The sequence below is a fragment of the Corvus hawaiiensis genome, chromosome 16 (genome assembly GCF_020740725.1).
Source record: "Corvus hawaiiensis isolate bCorHaw1 chromosome 16, bCorHaw1.pri.cur, whole genome shotgun sequence".
NCBI classification, from domain to species: domain Eukaryota; kingdom Metazoa; phylum Chordata; class Aves; order Passeriformes; family Corvidae; genus Corvus; species Corvus hawaiiensis.
Genome location: NC_063228.1, coordinates 7,710,168 through 7,728,287, shown reverse-complemented (window position 1 = coordinate 7,728,287; position 18,120 = coordinate 7,710,168). Strand labels below are relative to the sequence as shown.

General features: G+C 46.0%; 1 protein-coding gene and 1 long non-coding RNA gene across 2 annotated transcripts; one reads left to right on the top strand and one right to left on the bottom strand.

The window, feature by feature from the left end:
* Positions 1-3,550: 3,550 nt before the first annotated feature.
* LOC125334290 lies at positions 3,551-17,287 on the bottom strand. The gene is made up of 19 exons (XM_048321001.1): positions 17,116-17,287; positions 16,575-16,704; positions 16,344-16,437; positions 14,720-14,870; positions 14,000-14,162; positions 13,171-13,296; positions 12,007-12,069; positions 11,045-11,167; positions 10,609-10,764; positions 9,958-10,011; positions 9,427-9,644; positions 8,460-8,536; positions 8,204-8,314; positions 7,400-7,486; positions 6,445-6,552; positions 6,153-6,274; positions 5,869-5,991; positions 4,724-4,766; positions 3,551-4,581 (listed from the first exon to the last, which is right to left on the bottom strand). The coding sequence occupies exons 1-19, from the start codon at positions 17,285-17,287 to the stop codon at positions 4,504-4,506; spliced, it is 2,199 nt and encodes a 732-aa protein (XP_048176958.1). The 3' UTR covers positions 3,551-4,503.
* LOC125334294 lies at positions 11,382-17,510 on the top strand. Its single transcript, XR_007207110.1, has 2 exons — positions 11,382-11,483; positions 16,694-17,510. It is a non-coding gene; the product is annotated as an uncharacterized LOC125334294 (long non-coding RNA).
* Positions 17,511-18,120: the final 610 nt, after the last annotated feature.

Here is an 18,120-nt window from a genome sequence, read left to right as displayed (position 1 = left end):
TGGTATTTTTATTATATATAATTCTATTTTTAATTATATATAATTCTATTTTAAATAATACATATTTTATATAATAAGTAATATATATATTTATATAAATTATATTTTATTTTAGTATATATAATAATATAAAATATATGTGCATATATACACACATACAAAGACCAGAGAGTGTATATATATATATTTATATTTACACATACACATTTTATATATATATATATATATATATATATATATATATATATATAAATATGTATTGCAGTGGAAAATAAATTCCTATTGCATATAGGTGTTTATGTAGGTATGATCCAATTTCTAGATCAGATTTATAATGCTTCTTATGTAGTCTGGATAATATATAATGTATAGAAATACATATATATGTACAATGTATACAGGTATGTTTCCATTCATGTGTATATATGAAAAGATAAATATATACATATAAAATAGATATAAATATAAATAGTAAATAAAAATAAATATAAAAATAAATATAAAAATAAATATAAAAATAAATATAAAAATAAATATAATAAGAATCATAATAAACAAATATAAGCATAAATATAAACAATTATAAACATAAACATAAATAAAGGTTTACTGAAAGAGGCATCCTATAGGACATATATAGGATACATATATATATAAAATATTAAAATATATTAATAAATAATGTCGCCTGTCTGCCCCCGTGAAGTGCCAGGAGCAGGATGGTGCCCTGGGCTCCCCTCCAGCCCTGGATTCCCACTGGATCCATGGAAGAGCTCCCGGGCAGCCTCCTGGAGCCAGCGGGCTCCTCCTGGCCGGGAGGCTGCCAGAGGCTGGGAATCAGCCGGGATCTACGGAGCTGTGTGGGGGCAAACCCTGGGATCTGCTTTGTTGGGAACATCCCAAATCCCGCGGCTGCTGCGGGGGGTCCGCGATCCCAGGGATTATCCCGATGTTGGCATCCATCCCAATCCCTGCGCTGCCTCCCCGGGCACGGGAAAGGCTCGGCTTTAACGGCAAAGTCACCGCGGGGATGGGCGATGGATTCCCGGGATTTGGATTCCCGGGATTTTCCATGAGCTGACGGCAGCCGGGGCTGAGCGGGACAGGGAATTTAGGAATCCAGGTCCATCCCATGCTCCAGGAGCAGCTCCCAGGCAGGAGCAGGGCGTGTGATTCCAGGGATTCTGGGGTCCATCCCATGCTCCAGGAGCAGCTCCAGGCAGGAGCAGGGTGTGTGATTCCAGGGATTCTGGGGTCCATCCCATGCTCCAGGAGCAGCTCCAGGCAGGAGCAGGGTGTGTGATTCCAGGGATTCTGGGGTCCATCCCATGCTCCAGGAGCAGCTCCCAGGCAGGAGCAGGGTGTGTGATTCCAGGGATTCTGGGGTCCATCCCATGCTCCAGGAGCAGCTCCAGGCAGGAGCAGGGTGTGTGATTCCAGGGATTCAGGGTGCAGCCCCAGCCGCAGATGGGGCCAGCATTCCCCTCGCCACCCCCCGGGCTTTGGAGATTACAGAATGATGAACTCCCCCAGTTCTGCAATATTAATGAGCACAGCCATCTGTTAATCTGGCATTTTCCATAGTCCTGGTATTAAAGCCGAGTAGTTCTGGCTGGGAGGGCAGCTGGAAAAGTCCTTGTGATCCCAGGGAGCTGGGCAGGGACTCAATCCCGCTGCTCAGCGCTGTCCCCACCTTATTTAGGGCCAAGGACAGGGAAGGGGGTGCTGGGGGTGCCACCGTCGGGGCAGGGCCCAGGGAGGGGGCTCAGCCTGGGGAGAAGGAGCTCAGGGGGACCCTGTGGCTCTGCACAACTCCCTGACAGGAGGGGGCAGCCGGGGGGGGCAAGGGACATGAGGAGAGGGACCGGCCTCAAACTGTGCCAGGGGAGGCCCAGGTTAGAAAAGACCTCGAAGTCCAACCTTTCGTTAATCCCCACCTGGTCACTGCTCCAGAGCCCACATTCCCTCCTGTGCTGAACATTCCAGGGATAGCTCTGCCTTCCTTCCAGCTCTTCCTGTGGAGGAATTTCCCCAATATCCAACCTGAGCCTTTCCTGGCACAGCCTGAGGCCGTTCCCTCTCCTGCTGTCCCTTGTCACCTCCCCCCCAGCTGCCCCCTCCTGTCAGGGAGTTGTGCAGAGCCACAAGGTCCCCCCTGAGCCTCCTTTGCTCCAGGCTGAGCCCCTTTCCCAGCTCCCTCCTGTTTGTGCCATGCCAGGAATGTTCCATCCCCAATTCCAGAGTTTTCACGGAGAGCCAGGCACCAACCACAGCCTCTACCAGCAGATGAAGGTGTTGGGCTGAGGGTGTCAGAGCCCTGCCAGGGCAGGACTCCGTGGAAATGTTTCTTAAATGTGCCAAGAGTGGATGGATTTCTGTTCACTACACTGGCGTAAGTGCAGCAATTTGAAGTAATTAATTAGAAACGTGAGCAATTAGTGTTTAAGGACCCTCTCCGTGCTGCAGGGTGTGCACAGACCCAGCACAGGGGACACTGCTGCCCCCAGCCAGGGCAGGCACAGCCCTCCCCTGCAGCTGCTGAGGACATTCCCACTCCTGACTTGAGGAAAATCCCCTAAATTCACCATTTTCTGGTGAAATTCCACTTTTGGTGCAGACACTTCCTCACAGCTCTGCTCTTTCCTGCTTGGCAGCCCCTTGCTGAAGCAGCAGAGCTGTGGTTGCTCCAATATTGGGATGAGGCAGCTCCAGGGGCCCATTTCCTGCTCCAAAGGCCACTTTTCCATTTTTAATGAGCTCTGTTCCTCTCTGCTTTACCTGGAGCAAAGCTCAGCCTCCCTTCAGGATGACTCCAGGCTCAGGGAGATGCTCCCCAGCAGCCCAAAGTGAAGTGCAGAGCTCCAGAAAAGGCTTTTCTCATCCATAAAAGATTAAATCATTATCTATAGGATCCATAGGGCTGCTCTAAGACATTAAAATTCAGCAGGGGATAAATAATGGAGATGTGTTTACTTACAGGAAAGAAGCACTTCCCAGACTTTTCTGTGCCAGGGGAAAGGAATCCAGGCTGGAAGGGGTGACAAAGCACCTCTAGAATGGGGGGATCTGGAGGAGACTCACCCGGGCCCAGTCCAACCGAAAGCCAAAAATCCCAAAAAAAAAACCAAAAAAAAAACCCCCAAACCAAAACCACAACACTCAAAGAGAAATCTCAACCCCACAAAAAATCCTTAAACCAAAAAAAACCCTCCCCCCTAAAACCCCTCAACTTCCTAAAAAACCATCAACACCCCCCAAAACCCCTAAACAAACCCAAAAAACCCCAACCCCTCAAAAAAAAAACAAAACAAAACAAACCACCCAAACAAAAACCCAACCAAAACCCAATCCCCTAAACAAAATCAACCCAAAGCAAAAAAAAAAAATCCAATTACAAAAAACCCAACCCCCCCAAAAAACAGGACTTAAAAATCCTCCCAAAAACCAAATAATAAACTCCAAAAAGCAAACAAACAAAAAAACCCCAAACAAAATCCAACCCCAGAAATCCCACCCCAAATCAAGCAAACAAGCAAGAAACCACCCAAAGTCCCGATGCAACAATAGAACTTGCACAGTTTTAATTAACAAGGTGTCAAATTTTGATCCAGCTGCATTTTTTTTTTTTTTGTACAAAACTTGGGGCTCACAAGAGCTGCCAAAGCCCCCAACCCCCTGGAAATGTGCAAAGTGCAGTTGGTCACATATTAAGGTTTGTTTTCCTGCCTGCCCAGGCAGTGCAGAGAGGGATCCCAGTGGGGCAGACAGCCCAAACCAGGCTCCAAACAGTTCTTTCACCAGCCCAGCTCAGAGTGAACTCAAAATTCCCACCAGAATTAGGATTTGGGAAATGCACAGAGCCACCAGCACCAATCTAAACCTTAAGTTCAGCAGAAAATATAAGCCCAGCCTGAAATCTGGATTATTTACACATAAACTCAGCTCTTCACTGCCCCACGGCCTCCTTCACTGGGGTTGTTTGAAGAAAGTAAAGCTCAGTTTAACCTTTCATGTTTGAAGAAAGTAAAGCTCAGTTTTATCTTTCAGCCTCAAGAGTGGCTCTTGGTTTAGAATTAAACCCAAAATCAAAGGTGTGCCAACAGCACTTGACCCCAAACTGCTGCAGAGGGAGTTTTAAACTCCCTGTTTTCCTGGTTTAAGCTTTTCCCTCTCAGCAGTTGCCTCCTGCAAGGTTTGTGCCCCAACACGACGAAAAAACTCTTTGGTGCTTCCTGCTCCATCCGTGTTTCCCTGCTTTCCTCAGGATCCCCATGGATCAACTTCTGAAAACAACTCCAACCTGCTGCCTCTTCCAACAACTCCTTAATATGTGGAACTGCAAGAAACTCCCCAAAATGGCTCTGTTCCCACTCCAAAGCCAGGAAAGTGAGCTTTTAGTTGATTGTTCCTGGAGGTGACAACCAAAGCAAACCCGAGGAACTCCAGGAACAGACTGCTCGGACAGAAAACAACTGGAAAATATTCCCGAGGGTTTTGTCCGAACTACAGTTTCTCAAAAGCACTGACGAACTTCGAAACTTCGTGGTGAACTGTGGTGCCAAAGGGGAGCTGCCTCAACCCCTGGGAAGAGACAAAACACAATCAGTTCCCTTCAGGAATGGTTTTTTATACAAAATGATGCATTTCCATATCTCATTGATAAGGGATATCCCTGTCATTGATCTGCTTTGCTGTTAACTCCTACAAATACTGGGATACTCACCGAGTCATGGAAAAAGGTGCAGAGCTGCTTAATCCAGGAACATCTGAAACAGAGAGAAATTCCCACTTATTCCCTCTCAGGGACACAGCTGGCCACAGGTGCAGCCACTCCTGGCTTTGCATTACTCAAAAATCTACAAAACCCCAACAATTCTCATGCAGTTCCAAACCAAGGTGGTTTCAGATATAATTAAGATAAAATAATTAAGACAAAAACCAGAAGAAAGAGAATTTCATCACATTCTCTTGGCTCACTGCTGAAAGATAAGAAAGAAATCCAAAAGGGAAAATTCATGGAACTGTAAATTAGTTAAATGCAGCTTAGCTCATGCACAATGAGTGAGTGAGGATGGCACATCCATGATTTCACGTAGGACAGTAACCAAGAGGGGAATTCTCTGCTGCCATCAGCTCCTAAGTGCCAGAGAAGCAAATTCTCTGCCCCCCAACCACAGAGTCAATTGATTTTACCAACTGTTCTATCAATATATTGAAATCTATCACTCTAAAACTTCCCTGCAGGATGCAGGAGAGCAAGGATCCCACACAGACAGTGCTTTCACTGGTTTATTATCATTTATAATATATATCATTTATAAAAGCACTCAGAGTTCTGAAAAAGTGTAGTTTCCTCACCCACTGAGGCTCTGAGCTGCTGCAGAGCCAAGAGGGCTCTTCTCCCTTTAGGAGCATCAATATATTCCCACATCTTCCCTCTTTGCTGAGGGTTTGCTCTCACCACCACCTGATTTTTGTTCCAAGTTTAAGACACCTGCACACCCAGAGTGATTGTGCAGAGACACACTAATAAACATTTTGGGCTGCTTTTCTCTAAAGCAAGTTTTATCCAGTGTCACACCCAGGAACTGCTTTGCTCTAAGCCTTAACTCAAGGAATTTTGGCTGTTGGTGGCAACAGAGATATTTAAAATCTCCTCATTTGACGGCTGCCAGGATTGCCAAGAGCTCCCAATGCGTTTTCCGTAACATTAAGCACTGCGAAACTGCAACAGGAATAATTCCGTATCTCCCCAAAACCCCATCATATTCCATGTCTTTCCCACTAAGAACAGGGAGGGATAAAAACTCCCCCCCCAGTGGTGCAAGTGCAGGATTTGCGGGTGGCTCTGGGGCAGCCGCCACTCACACGCGCAGGTTCTCGATGATCACGTTGAGGGTGAAGAGCCCCACGGATTGCATCCTCTTGTGTCTGCACGTCAGGAACAGGCACAGGAACTCCCCCACGTACTGGGGGCCCAGGTTCTGCCACCTGAAGGACAAAACCAGCAGCTGTTGGGACACCTCCACCTGTGCATTCCTGGGATTTGCATCCCTGACTCAGCCCAAGTGCCTGGCTTCCCAGGAGCTCGGGATTAGCCCTCTGCTGGATTTCCATGGTCAGACAGGCAATGGGAGCAGGGGCTGACTCACACTCGCAGCATCGTGGCTTTCTCCTGACTCAAATCCCTCAAAAGCAGGTTGGCAGTGCCACAGAGGATGTGCTCCTCACAGGAAAGTTGGTCCAGCAACAGCCTCAGAGCCCAGAAGTTTTTCTGGGAAGAGACAAAATATGGTCAGTGATTTAACCTCAGTGTCAAGAATGACATAAAAATCGAAGCAAAGCCAAGTTAAACGTGGCTAAAACCTCCAGGATGGTGTAATGGAGATTTTTAACATCATTTCCTTTGATGTCTTAGAACAGGAGTCAGTTTCCAGGACTCACCCCAAAAGCCAGAACAATCTCTAAGAAGGAAGTCAGGTGGGGAAGCTCACAATAAAGCATCTGTTGCATTGCTTGCACTGCCAGGATGAGAGAAGCCTCGTGTTCCAGCTACACAAGACACAGCAACAAGGAAAGAAATTCTTTAAAAGCCTATTTCCCTTTATTTATCCACTGCATCCATTAAAACCAGCACTGAGTGATTCCAGTTCAGCCAGAGAGCTTGGAGGCCACACAACAAATCCACAAGAACCGTACCAAGAGTTAAAAATGGGAATGGAACAGGGACTTTGTTTCTGCAGCATTTATTTCTGGTGCTCTCAAAGTGCTCACAGAAACATGAAATCTCACGCAGCAGCAGCAACAGGGAATTAAAGGGGAAAAAAAAATCAGCCCAAGAGCAGACATAGGGAATTAAAGGGGAAAAAATTCAGCTCAGGAGTTACATATTTGGAGAATAAACTAAAATTTCCTCCGAAGAAGTGAAAAAGAATAAGGCAGCTCCTTAGATGACTGCATTGAATATGGAGTATTTTTCTTGCCACCTTCAAACAGGTTCCACATACTTGAAACTCTTAATTGAAAAGAAATTTAGAACTTTTGGGCAGTTCTGAGTTTTGAGACAAGCCCCAAAGGACAGCGTCCTGTTTGAACCAAACCCTGGGAGACATTAAGACACAATCAATTATTTCCAGCCCTGCTCCTTTATAAATCTATAAATTTGGACAGGGATAAAGACTCCTCCTGGATTGAAGATGTCTAGAGCAGAACAGACTCTCAGTTCTCACCTTCAAATCTGCTCCAGAGTTTAGACTGTGCTAATCTTAAAATGATCCTCCTCCCAAAAAATACCTTCCAGGCCCCTCTTAAAAGCTTTTTTTAATGCCCCAGCATTTTTCACTGCAGCTGTGTCTTAAATATAGCACAAGGGATAAATTGCCTTGCTGCCATCACTCACCTGAGCAGAGAAAACAGCAGATGGTAAAGAGACATTAACTCCAGCCCTGAGATCCTCCAAAATGCTGGCACTGGCAGCCAGCACACGCTGCAAGGAGACAGGAGGGAGGAGGATGTCAGATCCTCCCCAGACAAACCCCAAACAGTGCCAGAGATGGGGGTTTAAGGTGCTTTTCAGTGATTTTTTTCAGTATTTTTGCAGATGATGGTCCCTGTTCCACATCACACTCAGGGGAAGTTGAGGCTCTCCAGCACCAACCAAACCCTATCGAATAAACTCTTCATTTTTATAGGGCCAAGATGGTTTGGGTTGGAAAAATCACCCCATGCCACCCCCTGCCATGGGCAGGGACACCTTCCACTATCCCAGGCTGCTCCAAACCCCGTCCAACCTGGCCTTGGACACTTCCAGGGATCCAGGGGCAGCCACAGCTTCTCTGGGCACCCTGTGCCAGGCCCTCCCCACCCTCACAGGGAGGAATTCCCCCCCGATATCCCATCTCTCCCTGCCCTCTGGCAGTGGAATCCACTCCCCCTTCTCCAGGCCCTTTATGATCTGATCCATCTCAATAGATCCAGAATCAGTCCCAGGCACTGAGCTGGGAGCAGAACGAACCCATTTCCAGCTGCCTTTAACCTTCCTGAATCCCACCAGCCTGCAGAGTTACCCTTGGCACAGCAGCACTGCATGAGGCACTGGAAATTAACTTTGGCATTTGGGAGAAGCAGCCAATTCCCACATCCTGTGGAATCTTGTCTAAACCCAAGCCAAGAGATTCTCCCACCTCCCAGCACTGTTTGGTACCTCTTGGAAGCCAAGTGGGGGCTCTTCCAAGGCTAAGGGAAGGAGGTGCCCCCTCTTTTCCAGCATATCGCTACTGCCCAAAATCATGATGAAGGAACTCCAACATTTGACCTGGAAAACAACACAACTTTTGTCTTACAAAGTGAAATCTGTTCAGAGGGGTAAACAATTCAGAGAGAAAAGGGGTCTCAGAGTAAATCCTTGCACTCTCAAGGAGTGGGAACAGGACAGAAGAGGGAATTTTGGCCTCACTCACATTCCTGTAGAGTGCCTTGCTGCTGTACAGCAGTTTGAGTGCCTGCTTCATTAGCACGCTGTTCTTCAGGGGAGAGCCTGCAGGAGTGGAAATGAAAAGAATCAAACCCAGATCTTCCCTACCCCTCATAACACCACAGCAGGATCACAGATAGGGTATTAATTTAGTCACAGATCTGTTTCTACAGGAACCTCACAGAGACACCAAGTGTTTATAGCTATTTTACACAGGTTTGTTGGGAGAATAGATAAATCCCAACTACAAAATACAGTTCTGGAAAGCTGCAAAGAACTGGACACAGTCCAGACTGAGCCATCCCAGCAGGTGATCCCAAAGGAAGTGTTTGTTGTGGACATCACACCACACTCAGGGATCTCACACTTCCAAAAATTCTGCCAGTAGGGAACAACTCCCAAATAAATCTTTCATGGCAGAAGACACCCTGAGAGGCAGCAATCCCCAGGACAGATGATGACAATTATCAGAGGCTGAGTTAATGACTCTGATGATGAAACATTTCCCAGCAGGGAGTTTTCTTCTCAAGGTCATGGCTGAGACATAAAGCCAAGTCCCCCACTGACAGCAGCAACGCTGGGAGGGAATGAAGGGCTTTAGATTTTCTTTTAATGCTTTCTCTTACTTTGCTTTCAGCAGACTCTCACAGCTGACAAAATGAGTACTTTGAGTGAATAAATTCATCCTCCAGTACAAAGTCATCCTTCCTGCCTGGTGTTTTCAAGGTTTGGGCTGGAAAGGACCTCAAAGCTCATCCAGTTCCAACCCAACACCTTCCACCATCCCAGGCTGCTCTAAGCCCCACCCAGCCTGGCCTAGGACACCTCCAGGGATCCAGGGGCCTCCCCACCCTCACCCAGTTCCTAGCTGGGCTCAGAATGTCACTCATTTGAGTGCCAATTAAAAGCTGTAATGAAGTTCTCAGTGCAAGGAAGGAAGAAATGACACTTGCCAGCTGTAACCCAGGGCCCTGTCTCCAGCATGTCATTCCCAGAGGGAACACAGCCTGTCCTGAATATCTTGAGGTAAACCTTGAACTGGCAGGGAGTGATCCTGCAGGCAGAGCAGGAGGCCAGGCTGTTCACAGGGAACAGCAGGGAATGGGCAGCATCCAGGAAATTCCCAGTTTTGCACAGGTAGAAGGGGATCATATCCTGAAGGTCTCGTAGCCTGGGAAGAGGAAACGAAGGTTTGGGATTCATTAGGATGAGGTTTTTATAGGATGTATGGATAGATCTGATTGTGCTTGACCACTAAAGAGGGGAGGAAAGAGGGGGGAAAAGGGAGAAAAGAGAGGGGGGGAAAAGGGGGAAAAGAGAGGGGGGGAAAAGGGGGAAAAGAGAGGGGGGGAAAAGGGGGAAAAGAGAGGGGGGGAAAAGGGGGAAAAGAGAGGGGGGGAAAAGGGGGAAAAGAGAGGGGGGGAAAAGGGGGAAAAGAGAGGGGGGGAAAAGGGGGAAAAGAGAGGGGGGGAAAAGCCATTTACCTTTGGTTTTCATTGCATTTCACAGCTCTCAGGTACCGAACAACTTCTCTGTATCTGGGGAGAAAAACAGAAGGTGAGAAGGAAGGGGAAGGAAGTGCAAAACTCTGCACAGGTCAAATATTTCCTACAATGAATGAAGCAAAGCAGGAGAGCTTCCCACACAAGAGACATTGCACAGCAGGATACAAACCCAGCTGGCAGCAAGAGACAGCTGGAAATAAATTCTTAGGAGTTATTCCCAGATTATCTCAACTCTGGCAAAATCAAACCAGAGGTTGCCTTTCACTTGAATTCTTTAAGTGGACTGGGTTCTTTTGAATATTGGATTTTCTGGAGCACAGCCCTCTGAAGACCCAGAACACATTTTTCTGGCTGTCTTCTACTTGTCATGAAGAGAAATTGTTTGAAAAGTCAACATGCAAAACCTGCAGGGTTTATGGAAACACAGAAATGGGCCAACTCCAGCCGTATTTTTTTGGTCCTGAGGCATTCAAATGGCTTTGAGAAACTTCCAAAGGCTCCTGGCCTTGTTTGGGAGATGAAAAAAATATAAAACAATCTTTGTTTTGTGTTTCCCCAAAGTGCAGAGGTTTAGAGCAGCCAAAATACAGGAACTGAATTCCCAAAATGAAAAAGTCAAACCAATCTCACTTCTTTTTGTCCAGCAGCTTCTCCACTCGAGCCTCCACGACAGGGAGTGCTTCCCACAGGTACATTTTCCTTCCTTTCTGTCTCCTCTGCCCAGTTGGGTTCTGGCCTTTTAAAACTGTGGTCAGTAACACGTGGTCCCAGGGCACAACATTCAAGCTGGAAAGACAAAAAGAAAGTCAGTTTTAACTGTTTTGATTGTACATCACTTTATCTCCTTTAAGGATCGTGAAGTTTGATTAATAAAACATTTTGGGGTTTACAGCTCAATTCTGGGGGAAAAAAAACTTTAGGGAGAACAGCTCAGTCACAGCATCAAACAACAGGGAAAGCAGCAAATACTGAAATATTCCTCTAAAATGCTCCCACTTTTATTATCAGGGGAAGAACATTCCACAGGCAACTGGATCCAAATATATTTAGAGGCCCAAGAACTCACCTGTTTGAGAAGGCGTAACAGTGGCAGGGAAGGGAGATGGACTGAAAAAATGCAACAAACTTTTCATAGAGGATTTTTGGAAAGTCACACAACACCAGCATCCTCTGAAGTCGGGTTGTGATTCTGTGATTTGAGAAGAAAAACAATTTAAAAAGAGTCTTTTAAACTGAGGTGAGTTACTAACAAATTTTCTTGTTTAATCATATGGGAAACTACATGAGTTTGGGTTTCTTTTTGTTTGGATCTGTGAATTTCTGCTTTAAGTTTTGTAGTGAATAATGAAATGATTCTTGTGCTGTTATTTTTAAAACCTAGGTTCTGTGGGCTTTAAGCTTTAAAACAAAGATCTCCAAGGAATTTGTACAGGAAACACTTCAAACTGTGCTGGACCTGAGCTCCTGCACCTTCCCTGCTACTGGAACTGTTTCTGTATTAACTGGTAAGTGGAGATAAGGAAGAAGAGTTTACTCTTTAAAATTTTGGGAGGGAAGTAAAGAAACCCTCCCCCTGTTCTTTCCAAGTAAGAAATTATAAAAATCAAGAACAGCACTTTAAAATGAAAGCTGCTGAAGGATTTAGGTTGTATTTGTCATTAGTTCCAGAGAAGGTGAGAATACAGAACTGGGTTTGAAAGAAGTTAATTCTTCACTCATCAACCTTCTGTGGCAAGTCAATTTGGGGGGAAAGGTGAAGGATAGAGCTAAAATGGGAAGTGAATTAAGCCAAGGGAGCTGGGTGTCCTCATTCTCCAGCCTCTGGAAGAACTTTTCCACGCTCCATCCCAGTGCTGCCAGGCTGCTGCTGTGACCTCTCCCAGCCACTATTTACTCCTTGGTGCAACAACCACAACCTGCTCTGGCCTCTCACAACACCCCATGTGCCCCTGAACACAAGATTTGTCATCTGGAAAAAATTTTAAAGCCAAGCAGAAAGTTTGCAGCCAGCAAAGAAACCGATCTTACCTTTGGAACAGAAATGGGACAGCAATCCTTAGGGAAGCAGTGTGGCCAAGGTTCTGACAGCTCCTAAGACAGGAAAAAACCAGCACTAATTAATGCCTGGCTTCTTTTCCTGCCTTTTCCCCTTCTCTGTACTCAACTGTTGAAGAAAATGTCTTGGAAGCTGGCATGCTGATGAAAATTACTGCAAAGAGTGAAACAAGTGCTAAAGTGCAAAACACAGTGCAAAATTCCCAGTGCTTCCAGCAGGGCTCAACCACTGTCAGTGCAGAAGGAAAGACCTTCCCAGATTACAAATCCAGCCTGCTCCTTGCAATCCTGGGTAATTCCTCAGCAGGAATTGCAGGGGAGCTGCTGTTTCTGGCCTGTCAAACCAATCTAGACATCATTTCTTTCTCTTTTACCAAACCCCCTGAATATAAGCCCCAAAATGTTCAGGTTTTTGCAAAGCAAAGCTCTTTGTGTTGTTGAAAAGCGTTCTTTTGCTGAGCTGCTAAGTGTAACTTAGAAGTTTTAAGTTAGGTTAAATGCTGTTAAGTGTTATTCCTCTTAAATTGTTAAGGTTAACTTTTAAGTTAAGCTTAAGTTAGGTTTGAGTGCTGTTTCTTTGTTGAATTGTTAAGCTTAAGGTTTAAGTTAAGTTACAGTACTGGTAAGTGTGAGTGCTGTTAAGCTTTTAAGGCCCTGTTCCTTTTTATCTCTGCCCTCACTATTCCTTCTCTCACACAGTCCCCACGGTAGTTCTCAGTTCATTTCCCTTTTTGAATGCCTGGATTATGTTTGGTTTTGTTGCTGTTTTCCCTTGTTGTGTGTAAACTGTCCTGAAAGCAGTACAGCGAATATCGCCAACCAATTGTGCTGTTTACTATTAAATCTGGCTTTTGCTGATCCCCTTGGCAGGGATTTTTAAAGTGATCTCAAACATTCATTGCTGCTTAACTTCTCCCTCTCACATCCAACCTTCAACCTCTTTTCTCCCAAATCCCTCCTGTACCCAATCCCACTTCTCCCTCAGTGTGTTCATCTTCCTCTCACTGTGCTGCAGCCCACGCTGGGGGTTTTACACTGCTCACCCCTAATAAACAAAACCCCAGGACTGTCTCACTAATTCCCCTCCCCTGGAGGAAAAAAGGCAGATCCCCACTCTCTGTGGGCCCGGGTACTTACAGAGCAGGGTCTTTGTGCAGGGCAATCTGTTTAGCTGCTCCCAGGAGCATGACAGCAGCAGCTTTGGGGCTTTCTTGTTCTGCCTGATTTAAAAATCTTGTTACCAGCTCGAAAACATCAGAATACCTGAGAAAGTCAAGTGGCCTGTAAGATCAGGGGTTTGCAGTGATGGACTACCTAAACAAGTAGTAACTGTGGCCATCCTACAGCTTGACAGCAACCAAGAGCCCAGCCCTGTCTTCAAAGGATCTCCAACCCTCTGAGAAGGTGCTTGCACAACCAATACTTTGGGGATTTTAAAGGCTTTTAACACTGAGGTGAAACTCATTCTAAGAAACAAATCAGTAAAAACACAGAATCCCAGAATGGTTTGGGTTGGAAGGAACCTTAAAATCATCCAGTTCCAATCCCAACACCTCCCACTATCCCAGGCTGCTCCAAACCCCATCCAGCCTGGCCTTGGATGCTTCCAGGGATCCAGGGGCAGCCCCAGCTTCTCTGGGACCCTGTGCCAGGGCCTCCCCACCCCCTCAAGGAAGGATTCTTTCCCAATATTCCATCCAAACCCACCCCAAAGCCCAGGCTTTAGGTTCACACTTTCCCAGGTTATAACAGTGAGAGATCATCAGGTGTCCTGTACAGCACAGGAGATTTATTTAAAGACACATTTAAGAGGGATTTTAAACTCCAGCCAAGTGCAATTTAACATCTTGCTGGCCAAGTAAGTTCTCTCAACTCTATTTCTTCTGTCTCAAGTGCCACAGTTCTGACTGTCATTCATTAAATAAATCAGAGCTGCCATGACAAACCCAATTCTGTTGTCACTTACGTGTACATGACCTCCATGTTCTGTAAGCTGCAGACATTGCACTGCCCAGGGGGCAGCTTTGACTTGCAGAAGCATTCCTGTCCTGGGAGACACATCCTTTCTCCTGTTAGGTATTTGTTATATGCTACAGAAAGTTCCTTGATAAATTTTTCTAGAAGATCTCCTAAGAGAAAAGACAAAAAAAAAAAAAATTGCATTAAGAGTTTTGCATCTGTTTCTTCAAAGCTAAAAGAAAAAGTTCCCCATGTGAAATTATTTAGCAAATTGTTTGCACTCGATTTTATTTCTCAGGAAAGCTTTGTTGCTGAAAAAGGGAAAATTTAGGTTAGCTATTAGGAAGGAATTGTTCTCTATGAGGGTGGGGAGGCCCTGGCACAGGGTCCCCAGAGAAGCTGTGGCTGCCCCTGGATCCCTGGAAGCATCCAAGGCCAGGCTGGACAGGGCTTGGAGCACCCTGGGATAGTGGAAGGTGTCCCTGCCCATGGACAGGGATTGGAATGAGATGATCTTCAAGCTCCATTCCATCCCAAACCATTCTGTGATCCTTTCAGAGGGGAAAAAGCAGGAATCTGGACCTGCAAACCCATACCTGGTCCAAGCATGGAAAAAGAAAGAAGGCACAGCAATTTGCTCCTTAAAAATTCCCCAAGGATTGGTGTGGAGCAGCCAAGGTCTTCCCTAGCCTCAGGTCCCCAGGCCAGCCTGGGGCAGAGCACCCACCCCCATGCCGCAGCTCCGCGTCGAGGTCCAGCAGCTCCAGGTTGAACGTGGCCAGGACCCCGGCCAGGGCAAAGTTCCTCTGGGCCTTCCAGAAGTTGCTTTTGTTGTGGGCATTGCAGTGACACAGGGAAGGGGTTGTCCAGTGTGGGCACTGTGCCATAAAACACAAAAAACAGGCAGAGGTTGTTGTATTTTCATACCCTAACCCCTCAGCTTCACTGACTGATGGGTTACAATTCCTTTCATCCTTCTCCCACCTGAGGAAATATTTTGACAGGCAACAATTTCCTATCATGGCAACCATTAAAAAAACCCCTTATTGATTACCTGTCATTGCTGAGTATTCAGAGAGACCCTCAGGGCTGGCACCCTCCCCACTGGAAATTGGGAACAGAGCCTTGTCTTTGCATGTTCACCCCAACTTTGCTCACAGCTCAAAGTCTTCTGAAATTCACAGAAGATCCAAGCAAATAAACCACCCACACGTAATTCCCTCTACTCCTAACTCTAGTTAGGACAGTCTAAAAAGCTGACATTTCTCTAATCCATTATAAAAAAAAATACCTGATTTAATAATTTGATTTTATGAAATGCACTGTGTGCCCAAAGCAAACAGGAGATACATTTATTTATATTTTATGGGTACTGCAACAACTGCCCAGACTAGAAATAAACCCCAACAGAGCCACACTATTAGTAGAGTTATGAGGAACTCTTAATCTTAAGTTTCCTGTATCACTTATTCTCTCAGTGCCCTTAACTCCACCTGTGAGAGTGGGGAGGCCCTGGCACAGATTCCCAGAGAAGCTGTGGCTGCCCCTGGATCCCTGGCAGTGTCCAAGGCCAGGCTGGATGGGGCTTGGAGCATCCTGGGATAGTGGGAGGTGTAGCAGGACAACCCCCTGCCACAGGAGAGTTTACCTGGTGCTTGTCAGCTGCTGCAATAACCCAGGGCATCTCCCCTCCTCCACACTGAGTTTGCTAATTAAGGAATAACTCAATCAGGACAGCTTGCCTTGTAGGGAGTTATTTCAGCATCATGGGATTGATGCTTTCAGCTGACAATAAACATCTTGCTGTGGAAGCAGGTATAGAGAAGCTGGAATTTCTGACTGACACACACTCCACTCTACAAACTGCAACAGCTACACCCAACTTTCACAAAGCAGACATCTTCTGCACACTCCCTGAGCGTCTGGGGCCTTCTCCCCGAAGTTGGGACGCTGCTCTGTGGTTCCTCCTTGCAGGGCTGAGGGAAGGACTCTGTGTACACATCTGCTGCTGAGTTACACTGACTCCTGACCTATCCTGTTTCTTTGGTAGCTTTAATACAGCTGCCTTGATACTGTGCACTGCTTTACATAACCTGCTGTAGTTCTTTGCTTCATCTTGTGTAATAAGTAACTGTTTAAAGCCTTTTGTCTGTTTTTTCCTGTTTATTCAATAAATAACTCATTTTATCATAGACCCGACCTGCCATCCCTAAGAACGTGGGAGTGATTTAGGTGCAGTCACCTGAGTGGAGCTGCTGCCAAAATCTGAGCCTAAGGCAGAGCTTGTCTAAAGCTCTCACTTGATCCACATCAGAATTGTTTGTTCTCTGCAAGCTGTGCCCTCCCCTTACCTCAGCAGCCAGTTTGTCACAGATGTAGCAGTAGCACTGGTCACAGATATCCGCATTTTTCCCAAGGGGGGAGCAAGTATCACACTCTGTTCTCCTGCAAGGTTGAAAACCAGAAGGTTATTTAGGAAAATCACAGCCTTACCCAGCTCTACTGCTGCTTCCAGCTAATGACAAAAGGGACTAAATGTGGAAAATGAGACCCCAAATGGAACTGCCCAACCCTGGACATACTCAAAGGGGTGCGTGGTGCAGTCGTGTCTTGCATGAGGCATCACATTTGCTTGTTTACAGTAGGTAACCACTAAATCCTCTTCCTCATCCACCATTTCTTCTGATTTCTTCTCTTCCAGGCGAGATTCCTCTGCAGTAAAGAGAGCAGGAGGTGTAAACCAGTGTGAAGGTAGCTGAAATTTCCTTAGAAATGACTGATATTTACTTTTTGAACACTTTAAAGCACATGTTTCCTTGGGATTTGACAGAAGAATACGCAGAACTTCCATGAACTATCAAACCAGAGGATATGAGATCAGAAAGGACCCAGCTGACACTGAAAGGCTCAGTCTCAGCTCAATTTGAAGCATTTTAAAACTTCACAGCAGCATCCTTTAAAGTAGTGCCACCAAAGATATGCCTAATAATTGGGAAGTTCCACCTGGTTTTATTCACTTGTGCAGCATATAGGCAGATTTTAAGCACAACTCATAATTAATTCAGTTTACTCCCAAAGTCTTTCAGAGAACTCCAGCAGCAGCAGCAAGGGAACAGCTCTTACCCTGTGGCTCTACAAACAGGACAGAATTCCCTTGGGTGCCCTCCACTTCATCTTCATCATCACTGATCAGGATTATGTTCTGCTCTTCCTCCTCCTTTTCCGATGGCCACATGGCCACTAAATTCCAAACTGGAACTACTTGGCAGCAAGCAGGGTAACAGAGACTGTCCATTCACACTTTTAATGTGCTTTCCTCAACAAGGGAAGAAAAAGACTCATCCAAGACCCAAATTCTTTGTCTCTGTTGGGTAAACTGAACTACAGACAGAGATGTTCCATCCTCAGTGCACTCAGCAGCTCAAAACCCACTGGAGCTTCCATCCAGAGCTGAGAGAATCCTAAAAACAAGGAGAGGGGGAGAAAAAAAAAAAAAAAAGAAGAAAAAATCCTTAAAATATGAGATGTGCTGTTCTTCTGGTGGGTTTGGTGAAACTGGCAGTGGAATAAGGACAAAGGGAATGAGCTCCCACTGACACGGGAGGGTTAATGGGATATTGGGACAAATCCTTCCCTGTGAGGGCAGAGAGGCCCTGGCACAGGTTCCCAGAACTGCTGTGGCTGCTCCTGGATCCCTGGAAATGTCCAAGGCCAGGATGGATAGGGCTTGGAGCAACCTGGGATGGTGAAAGGTGTCCCTGTCCACGACACTGCATTGTTGGAAATGATACAACTTTCAGTTTGGGACCAATGAACGGGAATCGCTTTGGGTTTTGTGTGTATGTATCTGCAGAAAGTCTAATAAAAAGCCATCCATCTACGGAATATTATTCCATGGCATATCCTGGCCAGAATAAAGCAATGCCTGATTTTCTATCACTACAAACAGTGCTAGAGGCTTTTTTTTCCCCTTCCCGAATTTCGTTGACAGGAAAGGAGCTTAAAGCTCCTCCCATCCCAAACCATTCCAGAATTCCACGGTAACAACTCCTGCTAACAAGAACTCCGGTCACACCCAGCACAACCCCCCTACTCCCTCTCTCCCCCTCCCCAAACTCAAACACCCCC